Source organism: Gymnodraco acuticeps, unplaced genomic scaffold (assembly GCF_902827175.1).
Source record: "Gymnodraco acuticeps unplaced genomic scaffold, fGymAcu1.1, whole genome shotgun sequence".
Classification (NCBI taxonomy): Eukaryota; Metazoa; Chordata; class Actinopteri; order Perciformes; family Bathydraconidae; genus Gymnodraco; species Gymnodraco acuticeps.
Window position 1 is genome coordinate 96,226 of NW_022989893.1, and position 11,767 is coordinate 107,992.

At 48.3% G+C, this 11,767-nt stretch overlaps 1 protein-coding gene across 1 annotated transcript; it reads right to left on the reverse strand.

Moving 5' to 3' along the window:
• Positions 1–360: 360 nt before the first annotated feature.
• LOC117537922 (protein Z-dependent protease inhibitor-like) lies at positions 361–11,023 on the reverse strand. Its single transcript, XM_034203333.1, has 6 exons — positions 10,737–11,023; positions 8,071–8,355; positions 7,166–7,459; positions 2,410–2,683; positions 2,049–2,196; positions 361–1,278 (listed from the first exon to the last, which is right to left on the reverse strand). The coding sequence occupies exons 2-6, from the start codon at positions 8,339–8,341 to the stop codon at positions 1,099–1,101; spliced, it is 1,167 nt and encodes a 388-aa protein (XP_034059224.1). The 5' UTR covers positions 8,342–8,355; positions 10,737–11,023; the 3' UTR covers positions 361–1,098.
• Positions 11,024–11,767: the final 744 nt, after the last annotated feature.

An 11,767-nucleotide genomic window follows, 5' to 3' on the forward strand; every position in this document is an offset into this window, starting at 1 on the left:
ACAGGTGAGAGAGAGACAGGTGAGAGACAGACAGGTGAGAGAGAGACAGGTGAGAGACAGGTGAGTGAGAGACAGGTGAGAGAGAGACAGGTGAGAGACAGGTGAGTGAGAGACAGGTGAGAGAGAGACAGGTGAGAGAGAGACAGGTGAGAGACAGACAGGTGAGAGAGAGACAGGTGAGAGAGAGACAGGTGAGAGACAGGTGAGTGAGACAGGTGAGAGAGAGACAGGTGAGAGACAGGTGAGTGAGAGACAGGTGAGAGAGAGACAGGTGAGAGACAGACAGGTCCACCTGCTGCTGGGTGATGGTATGAAAGTGTGTGGACTGGTTTGTGATGTGTTGGAGAGATCAGACAGGCAGAGGGTTATTGAATGTTTATTTGTTTACAGTGCAGGTTGTACATGTTTACTATTCATTTAGGTACAGGAAATGTTTCAGACATACAGCACGCTAAGATCATGCTAATGTTAACTAAGAAGCTCTCAGCATGACTCAGTGATCATCCGCTAATGCCCCGCCTTCACTTACTAGACTGTCAACACTAACGGGTAATACTGCCTGGTGGGTTAAAGGCGAAACAAGCTAATGATCTGGATTACATATAAATATATTTCAGTGTTAGGTTCATTAACATCTCAGAGCTGAGGTACCCAGAGGTTCCTGCTCTCAGGCCTCACCATCATAATAACAATAACAAACAATAATAATCATAATAATCGTAATAACCTGTGATATATGTCTGATTTAACACGTGTTGGATATACAGAATGACCCTTCAGGGTCTGCGCGGGGTCTCATGCCTCAGGTTGGGAAACCTCTGAAGACCGGATCCAGTCTGTTCTGATTGGACCCACAGCTGGAGCAAGCTACATAAAACTAAATGTTTTCAGAGGCTGTAACTGACAGGATATCCTACCACCTCCACTCAATAACAGATACAGAACAAACATTACCTAATATATTAATATATAGTATGACCTCATGCCTTCCATATGATTTGTTTAACTCTCTAATGACATCACCTATAAACGGTCTCCAGATGGTAAACACTATGAATCATGGGGTTTGTAGTTTTTACTGCTTGTAGTCTTTAGGAGTCACTTGCTGGACGGGTCGATGACGCGTCCGATGGACAGCACCAGGCCGCTCGCCTGCAGGTAGACGACGAAGATAAATGGTCTGTTGACCGTCAGTCGGGGGGGCAGTGTGGAGAAAACACTGGCTCCGCCTCCTGCACCGTCACCGTCGGCAACCGTCACCACAGCTTTATGAAAAACCTGAAACAACAAACAGGAAGTGTTGACAATAGACAGGAAGTGTTGACAACAGACAGGAAGTGTTGACAACAAACAGGAAGTGTTGACAATAGACAGGAAGTGTTGACAACAAAAAGGAAGTGTTGACAACAGACAGGAAGTGTTGACAATAGACAGGAAGTGTTGACAACAAACAGAAAGTGTTGACAACAAACAGGAAGTGTTGACAATAGACAGGAAGTGTTGACAACAAACAGGAAGTGTTGACAATAGACATGAAGTGTTGACAACAAACAGACTGTGAGTTTCACAGCTCCGCCCTCCCCCAGAGACTCACCTGTGTGAGTTTCACAGCTCCGCCCTCCCCCAGAGACTCACCTGGGTGAGTTTCACAGCTCCGCCCTCCCCCAGAGACTCACCTGTGTGAGTTTCACAGCTCCGCCCTCCCCCAGAGACTCACCTGTGTGAGTTTCACAGCTCCGCCCTCCCCCAGAGACTCACCTGGGTGAGTTTCCCAGCTCTGCCCTCCCCCAGAGACTCACCTGTGTGAGTTTCCCAGCTGCGCCCTCCCCCCAGAGACTCACCTGGGTGAGTTTCACAGCTCCGCCCTCCCCCAGAGACTCACCTGGGTGAGTTTCACAGCTGCGCCCTCCCCCCAGAGACTCACCTGGGTGAGTTTCACAGCTCCGCCCTCCCCCAGAAACTCACCTGGGTGAGTTTCACAGCTCCGCCCTCCCCCAGAAACTCACCTGGGTGAGTTTCACAGCTTCGCCCTCCCCCCAGAGACTCACCTGGGTGAGTTTCACAGCTTGGCCCTCCCACATGTTGCTCAGGTTGGCCTCCTCCTGGAACACCTGAGTGATGTTGAGAGTCTGCAGGACGTCACGCAGAGAGTAAGAGCGTTCCAACAGGAAGCGAGGAAGCTGCACCTCCAACTTCCTGTTTCGGAGCAAAAAATAAACAAGAAACTAAAATAAATCACGTCAAGAACGAGGATGGAAGGAATGAAGGAGTTAGGAGGTAGGACATGAGGATATAGGAGATAAGGGGTAGGAGGTAAGGGGTCAGGAGGTAGGAGGTAAGGCGTCAGGAGGTAGGAGATGAGGGGATAGGAGATAAGGGTATAGGAGGTAAGGGGTCAGGAGGCCTCACGTCTTCTTCAGCTGTCTGATCCAGGTCTGGATCTGGTCTCCGGTCACTGCCTCCTCCACTGAAGTGATGTCCACGTCTTCATCGGGCAGGACCAGCAACATGGCCGCCCCGCCGGCCATCGGCAGCTTCAGGACGCCGGCCTTCAGCCCGAGGTCGTAGGCCAGGAAGAACTTATCTGCCCGGAACATCATGGCAACCATAACCACGCGGTACTTGTTCACGTAGAACCGCTCGTCCTGGGTGAGGGACTCGTTAAAGGACGGACTGAACTTAACTGCAACACACAAACAACTTTATTTATACAACAAGACAAACATAGAAACAACACAATCCTCAATCAGGGGGTAACTCTGAACCTGGTATCAGAGGGTAACTCTGAGACTGGTATCAGGGGGTAACTCTGAAACTGGTATCAGGGGGTAACTCTGAAACTGGTATCAGGGGGTAACTCTGAAACTGGTATCAGGGGGTAACTCTGAAACTGGTATCAGGGGGTAACTCTGAAACTGGTATCAGAGGGTAACTCTGAAACTGGTATCAGGGGGTAACTCTGAAACTGGTATCAGAGGGTAACTCTGAAACTGGTATCAGAGGGTAAATCTGAAACTGGTATCAGGGGGTAACTCTGAAACTGGTATCAGAGGGTAACTCTGAAACTGGTATCGGGGGGGTAACTCTGAAACTGGTATCAGGGGGTAACTCTGAAACTGGTATCAGGGGGTAACTCTGAAACTGGTATCAGGGGGTAACTCTGAAACTGGTATCAGAGGGTAACTCTGAAACTGGTATCAGAGGGTAACTCTGAAACTAGTATCGGGGGGTAACTCTGAAACTGGTATCAGGGGGTAACTCTGAAATTGGTATCGGGGGTAACTCTGAAACTGGTATCGGGGGGTAACTCTGAGACTGGTATCAGAGGGTAACTCTGAAACTGGTATCGGGGGGTAACTCTGAAACTGGTATCGGGGGTAACTCTGAAACTGGTATCGGGGGGTAACTCTGAAACTGGTATCGGGAGGTAACTCTGAAACTGGTATAAGGGGGTAACTCTGAAACTGGTTTCGGGGGGTAACTCTGAGACTGGTATCAGAGAGTAACTCTGAAACTGGTATCGGGGGGTAACTCTGAGACTGGTATCAGAGGGTAACTCTGAAACTGGTATCGGGGGGTAACTCTGAAACTGGTATCGGGGGGTAACTCTGAAACTGGTATCGGGGGGTAACTCTGAAACTGGTATCGGAGGGTAACTCTGAAACTGGTATCAGAGGGTAACTCTGAACCTGGTATCAGGGGGTAACTCTGAAACTGATATTGGGGGGTAACTCTGAAACTGGTATCAGAGGGTAACTCTGAGACTGGTATCAGGGGGGTAACTCTGAAACTGGTATCGGGGGGTAACTCTGAAACTGGTATCGGGGGGTAACTCTGAAACTGGTATAAGAGGGTAACTCTGAGACTGGTATCAGGGGGTAACTCTGAGACTGGTATCAGGGGGTAACCCTGAAACTGGTATCGGGGGGTAACTCTGAAACTGGTATCAGAGGGTAACTCTGAGACTGGTATCAGAGGGTAACTCTGAAACTGGTATCAGAGGGTAACTCTGAAACTGGTATCAGGGGGTAACTCTGAAACTGGTATCGGGGGGTAACTCTGAAACTGGTATCGGAGGGTAACTCTGAGACTGGTATCAGGGGGTAACTCTGAGACTGGTATCAGGGGGTAACTCTGAGACTGGTATCAGGGGGTAACTCTGAAACTGGTATCAGGGGGTAACTCTGAAACTGGTATCGGGGGGTAACTCTGAAACTGGTATCAGGGGGTAACTCTGAAACTGGTATCAGAGGGTAACTCTGAGACTGGTATCAGGGGGTAACTCTGAGACTGGTATCAGGAGGTAACTCTGAAACTGGTATCAGGGGGTAACTCTGAAACTGGTATCGGGGGGTAACTCTGAGACTGGTATCAGAGGGTAACTCTGAAACTGGTATCGGGGGGTAACTCTGAAACTGGTATCGGGGGGTAACTCTGAAACTGGTATCGGGGGGTAACTCTGAGACTGGTATCAGAGGGTAACTCTGAAACTGGTATCAGAGGGTAACTCTGAAACTGGTATCAGGGGGTAACTCTGAAACTGGTATCGGGGGGTAACTCTGAAACTGGTATAAGGGGGTAACTCTGAAACTGGTATCGGGGGGTAACTCTGAAACTGGTATTGGGGGGTAACTCTGAGACTGGTATCGGAGGGTAACTCTGAAACTGGTATCAGAGGGTAACTCTGAAACTGGTATCAGAGGGTAACTCTGAAACTGGTATCAGAGGGTAACTCTGAGACTGGTATCAGAGGGTAATTCTGAAACTGGTATCGGGGGGTAACTCTGAAACTGGTATCAGGGGTAACTCTGACACTGGTATCGGGGGGTACCTCTGAGACTGGTATCAGAGGGTAACTCTGAAACTGGTATCAGAGGGTAACTCTGAAACTGGTATCAGAGGGTAACTCTGAAACTGGTATCAGAGGGTAACTCTGAAACTGGTATCGGGGGGTAACTCTGAAACTGGTATCGGGGGGTAACTCTGAATCTGGTATCAGGGGGTAACTCTGAAACTGGTATCAAGGGGGTAACTCTGAGACTGGTATCAGAGGGTAACTCTGAAACTGGTATCGGGGGGTAACTCTGAAACTGGTATCGGGGGGTAACTCTGAAACTGGTATCGGGGGGTAACTCTGAAACTGGTATCGGGGGGTAACTCTGAAACTGGTATCGGGGGGTAACTCTGAGACTGGTATCAGAGGGTAACTCTGAAACTGGTATCAGAGGGTAACTCTGAAACTGGTATCAGAGGGTAACTCTGAAACTGGTATCAGAGGGTAACTCTGAAACTGGTATCAGGGGGTAACTCTGAAACTGGTATCAGGGGGCAACTCTGAAACTGGTATCAGGGGGCAACTCTGAAACTGGTATCGGGGGGTAACTCTGAGACTGGTATCAGAGGGTAACTCTGAAACTGGTATCGGGGGTAACTCTGAGACTGGTATCAGAGGGTAACTATGAGACTGGTATCAGGGGGTAACTCTGAGACTGGTATCAGGGGTAACTCTGAAACTGGTATCAGAGGGTAACTCTGAAACTGGTATCGGGGGGTAACTCTGAAACTGGTATCAGGGGGTAACTCTGAGACTGGTATCAGAGGGTAACTCTGAAACTGGTATCAGAGGGTAACTCTGAAACTGGTATCGGGGGGTAACTCTGAAACTGGTATCAGGGGGTAACTCTGAAACTGGTATCGGGGGGTAACTCTGAAACTGGTATCAGAGGGTAACTCTGAAACTGGTATCAGGGGGTAACTCTGAAACTGGTATCAGGGGGTAACTCTGAAACTCGTATCGGGGGGTAACTTTGAGACTGATATCAGAGGGTAACTCTGAAACTCGTATCGGGGGGTAACTTTGAGACTGATATCAGAGGGTAACTCTGAAACTGGTATCGGGGGGTAACTCTGAAACTGGTATCGGGGGGTAACTCTGAAACTGGTATCGGAGGGTTACTCTGAGACTGGTATCAGGGGGTAACTCTGAAACTGGTATCGGGGGGTAACTCTGAAACTGGTATCAGAGGGTAACTCTGAAACTGGTATCAGGGGGTAACTCTGAGACTGGTATCAGAGGGTAACTCTGAAACTGGTATCGGGGGTAACTCTGAGACTGGTATCAGAGGGTAACTCTGAGACTGGTATCAGGGGGTAACTCTGAAACTGGTATCAGGGGGCAACTCTGAAACTGGTATCGGGGGGTAACTCTGAGACTGGTATCAGAGGGTAACTCTGAAACTGGTATCGGGGGTAACTCTGAGACTGGTATCAGAGGGTAACTCTGAGACTGGTATCAGGGGGTAACTCTGAGACTGGTATCAGGGGTAACTCTGAAACTGGTATCAGAGGGTAACTCTGAAACTGGTATCGGGGGGTAACTCTGAAACTGGTATCAGGGGGTAACTCTGAGACTGGTATCAGAGGGTAACTCTGAAACTGGTATCAGAGGGTAACTCTGAAACTGGTATTGGGGGGTGACTCTGAAACTGGTATCAGAGGGTAACTCTGAGACTGGTATCAGAGGGTAACTCTGAAACTGGTATCAGAGGGTAACTCTGAAACTGGTATCGGGGGGTAACTCTGAGACTGGTATCAGAGGGTAACTCTGAAACTGGTATCGGGGGGTAACTCTGAAACTGGTATCAGGGGGTAACTCTGAAACTGGTGTCAGGGGGGTAACTCTAAGACTGGTATCAGAGGGTAACTCTGAAACTGGTATCGGGGGGGTAACTCTGAGACTGGTATCGGGGGGTAACTCTGAGACTGGTATCGGGGGTAACTCTGAGACTGGTATCGGGGGGTAACTCTGAGACTGGTATCAGGGGGTATCTCTGAAACTGGTATCGGGGGGTAACTCTGAACCTGGTATCGGGGGGTAACTCTGAGACTGGTATCGGGGGGTAACTCTGAAACTGGTATCGGGGGGTAACTCTGAACCTGGTATCGGGGGGTAACTCTGAAACTGGTATCGGGAGGTAACTCTGAGACTGGTATCGGGGGGTAACTCTGAACCTGGTATCGGGGGTAACTCTGAACCTGGTATCGGGGGGTAACTCTGAGACTGGTATCAGAGGGTAACTCTGAAACTAGTATCGGGGGGTAACTCTGAACCTGGTATCGGGGGGTAACTCTGAGACTGGTATCGGGGGGTGACTCTGAAACTTACCCTGGTAAGCAGCAGCAGTGGCGATCAGCAGCTGGGTCTGGGGGTCCAGGTCGGTCACCAGCTCCCTGACGGTGTCTCCGGTCCATTCCTGAGCCAACAGGTTGATGGTGCTGGCCGCTTCCAATGGTGACGTGTAGGCCAGACTTGTAGCGTTCCCTCCAAACTTGGTCTGAACCAGGTCCAGGAAGGACGAGGACACCTGGAGGCCTTGTCTGGGGAGGAGGGCCGTGCCCTGCCTCAGGTTCATGTCACGACTGCCATCCTGTACTGCGGTCCTGAGACTCTGGAACAGGTCTGAGGACAGATTCTGGATTACTGACCATCATGAGGTCTCAGAGACTGACTGACGGTACTCATCATGTGAGCCGAAACCAGTTTACACCGGCTTTATTTTACATTTCCTACTTCCTGATTGAACCATCTTCTTGGCCCTTGAGTTGGATCTGGATCATCCCAGCCGGAGTAAGATGCTGTTATCCCTGTAATCAAAACCTTTAGTGGCCATAAACTGCCTGTCTCTATAAACCTGGTTCCTAACTGGTGGCAGTCGCTCAGTCTGTAGGGACTTGGTCCTGGAACCAAAGGGTCGTGTGAGCTGGTAGCTAGAGAGGTGGCGTTTGTGCATATACAGTACCAGTCAAAAGTTTAGACACACCTTCTCATTCAATGGTTTTTGTTTATTTGTATGTGTTTCTACTTTGTAGATTAATACTGAAGACATCAAAACTATGAAAGAACTCATGGAATTATCTAGTTAACAAAAAACAAATCCAGAATATGATTTTTAATTTAGATTATTCAAAGTAGCCCCCTTTCGCCTTGATGACAGCTTTGCTCTCTCTTGGCTTCTGGCTTGGAAGCATGGAGGAGGAAGTGTGATGGGGGGGGGGGGACCTGGTTCCTACCTGGGAGGCTCTGGGGGTCCAGGCCCTGCAGACGGAGGCCTTGCAGCAGCTGGTCCTGGGTCGGTCCGGCAGCAGCGCTCAGCAGCGGCAGCAGCGCGGAGGACAAAGTGAAGACGGACAGGAAGACGTTGTCGTCTGTCCGGCTGGAGACTGCGCGGTACAGCCGGGTCGCAAAGTCTGAGTTCCTATTGGTCAGGTCCTGTAGAGAGGCGGGCTGACAGGAGGCAAGCAGCAGGAGGCCGACCAATGAGAGAGGAGCACAGGGAGCCATGGTAACAGCGCCCTCTGTGAAGGAGAGGGGAACATCACTAACATGCTAACTGCTATCATTATTACCATACACAGATCAATACAAATATACTTAAGATGGACGACTGCAATGCACTCCTCATCGGGATCCCCAACAAAAGCATCCAGAAGCTCCAATACATTCAGAACAGTGCTGCTAGGATCCTGATGAGGGTGCGCAAATATGAACACATCACCCCCATCCTTAAAGCACTACACTGGCTACCCGTGGAACTGAGGATCGAATTCAAGGTCTCCGTCCTCACCCACCAGTGTGTCCATGTAACTGCCCCTCCCTACCTCAACGAACTCCTCACCCCCCATACCTCCTTGCGGACCACCCGCTCCAGCAACTCCAACTTCCTCAAACCCCCCAGGACTAAGCTCCGTACTTTGGGAGACCGGGCCTTCTGCTCGGCTGCTCCCAGTCTGTGGAATGCTCTCCCCGACCACATGAGAGCACCACAGACCGTGGAGGCTTTTAAAAAAGGCCTCAAAACCCATCTCTTCAAAAGAGCCTTTGCCTAGACCAGGGGTCGGCAACCCGCGGCCCACAGGCCGCATGCGGCCCTTTAAGCCCTCTGCTCTGGCTCCCTTGAGCTTAGACAAAAATAAGAAGGAAATAAAATAAAAGTATTTGTACGACTATTTATATTTTGTTGCATGGTTGAAAATGTTTCGTATCTTGTATTTTGAGGTGATACTGTGACACATAAATAAAAAACAAAACGGTTTTAATTAGGTCAACTAAAATATGCGTCACATCCTGCTACGGTCCCGCGCGAGCGCCTTTTCTTGGAGGCGAATAACCTGACCCCCGGCTCGATGAGCGAACTATGGATAAAGAAACGAAAAGTACCGGAGGAACACAGGATTTAATTCTGTGTGGACAGAGTTATCTGCTTTCACAGCAAACGATGCTGGTTTACCGGTATGTCTGATATGTAGAGAGAAGTTGTCAACGGTGCTGCAGCCTTTACGTATAGAGGAACAACGCGGGAACAACACGGGAGAGGAAGACAGCTGACGATCTTCAGTCATAATTCAATGGGGTATGTCATTTATTTCAGAAAACACTTGTTGTTATATTCCATGGAATGCTCTTAACGTCCCGATAGCAATGAATATATTAAATGCTTTGACAATAAATACATACAAAAATTAATCTCTGGAAGCCGTAGCGCTGTAAAAAGCACGACCAATCATCTGAGCCGGCTAAAGTAACTGGATGGCCTACCTGCCTGTCAGCCTTCCATCTGTGCACAAACTCATCTCGTGCCCTCATTGGTCATGTGCACGTTCGTGTGTGTTGGAGGAGGGGCTCTGTGAAGAAGTCTGAAGGCATATTTTTTCTTTCCGGTTGTGTACTTTCAAATTCTAGCGCACTCGAGCTGGTTTCTCCATTCTTACCCACCTTTAACTCTTTTTAGGGTGCAGCTATATGTTTTATTTATTTCAAAGTGGACCCATTTTAATAATATTTGTTTTCCCTTCAAATGTGCAGAGGACTCCCCTAGTGCTGTGTTTAATTTATTTTAAAGTAGGCCTGTGTATTATTTGTAATTCTCCTTATAAGAGTTATTTGTTTCTTATTAGAGGTTAACAGTTTTATATCATGTAATAAATAGCCTAATAAATGCAAAAAAACTGTAGTTTTTGTCTGATATAACAATAAAAAACTATGAAATGTGTTTTGCGGCTCCAGACAAAAAAATGTTTTGGAAAAAGGAGCAAAATGGCTCTTTTGGTCAAAAAGGTTGCAGACCCCTGGGATAGACCTTTTATCACCCTTTTATTTATTTTGTATTGCTTTTTATTCATTCTACCGTGTTGTGTCATGTTTATTTATACTATTCATGCTCACTACTTGTAGCACTTCGGGATATGAAATCAAATATGAAGTGCTTTATAAATGGAACCCATTATTATTATTATTAAGATAAAATATGTATACGATATAAATACATCATATATGTAATATTTAAATATACACACACACACAGCCTAAAAAGCACAAACACACACACCGTTACAAACACACACACACCGTTACACACACACACACACCGTTACAAACACACACACACACCGTTACAAACACACACACACACACCGTTACAAACACACACACACCCTTACAAACACACACGGTGTGTGTGCTTGTAAGGGTGTGTCTGTTTGTGCTTTTTAGGCTGTGTGTGTGCTTGTAAGGGTGTGAGTGTGTGCGCGTGCGTGTGCTTGTAAGCACACACACACACACAGCCTAAAAAGCACAGACACACTCTTGCAAGCAGACACATACACACACACCCTTACGTGCACACACAAACACACGCACACCCTTAAAAGCACATGCCCGCACATAAACCAACACACACCTTTGTTGATCTTCTTTGTGTTTCAGTATTTTCCCGAGATGCGCATCACCATGAACATCGAGCCGTGTTCAATCAGCATCACTTCCAGTCACTGATTTTCAAAATAAACCTTCCGTCCCCACGCAGGGCCCCCGATCAGACTCCAGGCGGCCCGGAGAGGAGGCGTGAAGTTATCTTTGCTTTGACATAACAATTCATATGTAGATTAAACTAAATGTGAAACAAACAGCGTCCCGCTTCACTCCGTGGCAGCGCTCCAACACTTTCACGCTTTTATTGTGAAGACGCCTTTTCCGGACCTCATTTTCTCTAACAACAACATAACCGCGCATGCGCACTGGGAGCAGCCTGATGTCATTGCCTTACCTGTGCAAGTCAACAGGGGGCGCTGCAGCAGCACGAGACACTATGGCCCTTTCTCATGTCATGTGTGTGTGGTACAGTGTGTAGGTGTGTGTGGTAGCCTACAGTGTGTGCGTAGATGCAGCGGACAGACAAGTCTCAGTTGGTTTGGTGTCCTCTGCTTACTTTTAATACTTGCAAATAAAACGTTGGGCCCGTAATGTATTTCCCTCATTGTAGCGACCAGAGAGGGGGGGGGGGTGTTACGTTATTATGAGAGTGCTCTGTTTGATTCTGAAATTGTATATATTTATATAAATATATATATGTGTGTGTGTGTGTGTGTGTGTGTGTGTGTGTGTGTGTGTGTGGTGTGTGTGTGTGTGTGTGTGTGTGTGTGTGTGTGTGTGTGTGTGTGTGTGTGTGTGGGTGTGTGTGTGTGTGTGTGTGTGTCCTCATCTGTAACTGTTATTGTCTCATTACACCGCACTGTGAATGAATCAAAGTAAATATAGAAGTGGTCATGAACACATCTGTCCATCAGACAGAGGGCTGCTGTGCCTCCTGTCATCATTAATGGACGTCTCTTTAAAGTGAGAGAGGAGAGGAGTTCTCCTTTCTCTAACCGCCTGCTGCTTCCCCTCCTCTCTCCTCGGCTCCCCTCCTCAGTCCTCCGCTCGCATCTCCTG

What these genes read in the sequence shown, in the direction of transcription:
- LOC117537922 (XM_034203333.1), bottom strand. Translation starts at nt 8,341, where the DNA reads ATGGCTCCCTGTGCTCCTCTCTCATTGGTCGGCCTCCTGCTGCTTGCC. An exon ending in GGACCCCCAGAGCCTCCCAG is followed by an intron (nt 7,460 to 8,070) that starts GTAGGAACCAGG and finishes ATCTGTCCTCAG; the next exon opens with ACCTGTTCCAGAGTCTCAGG. An exon ending in CACTGCTGCTGCTTACCAGG is followed by an intron (nt 2,684 to 7,165) that starts GTAAGTTTCAGA and finishes TGTGTGTTGCAG; the next exon opens with TTAAGTTCAGTCCGTCCTTT.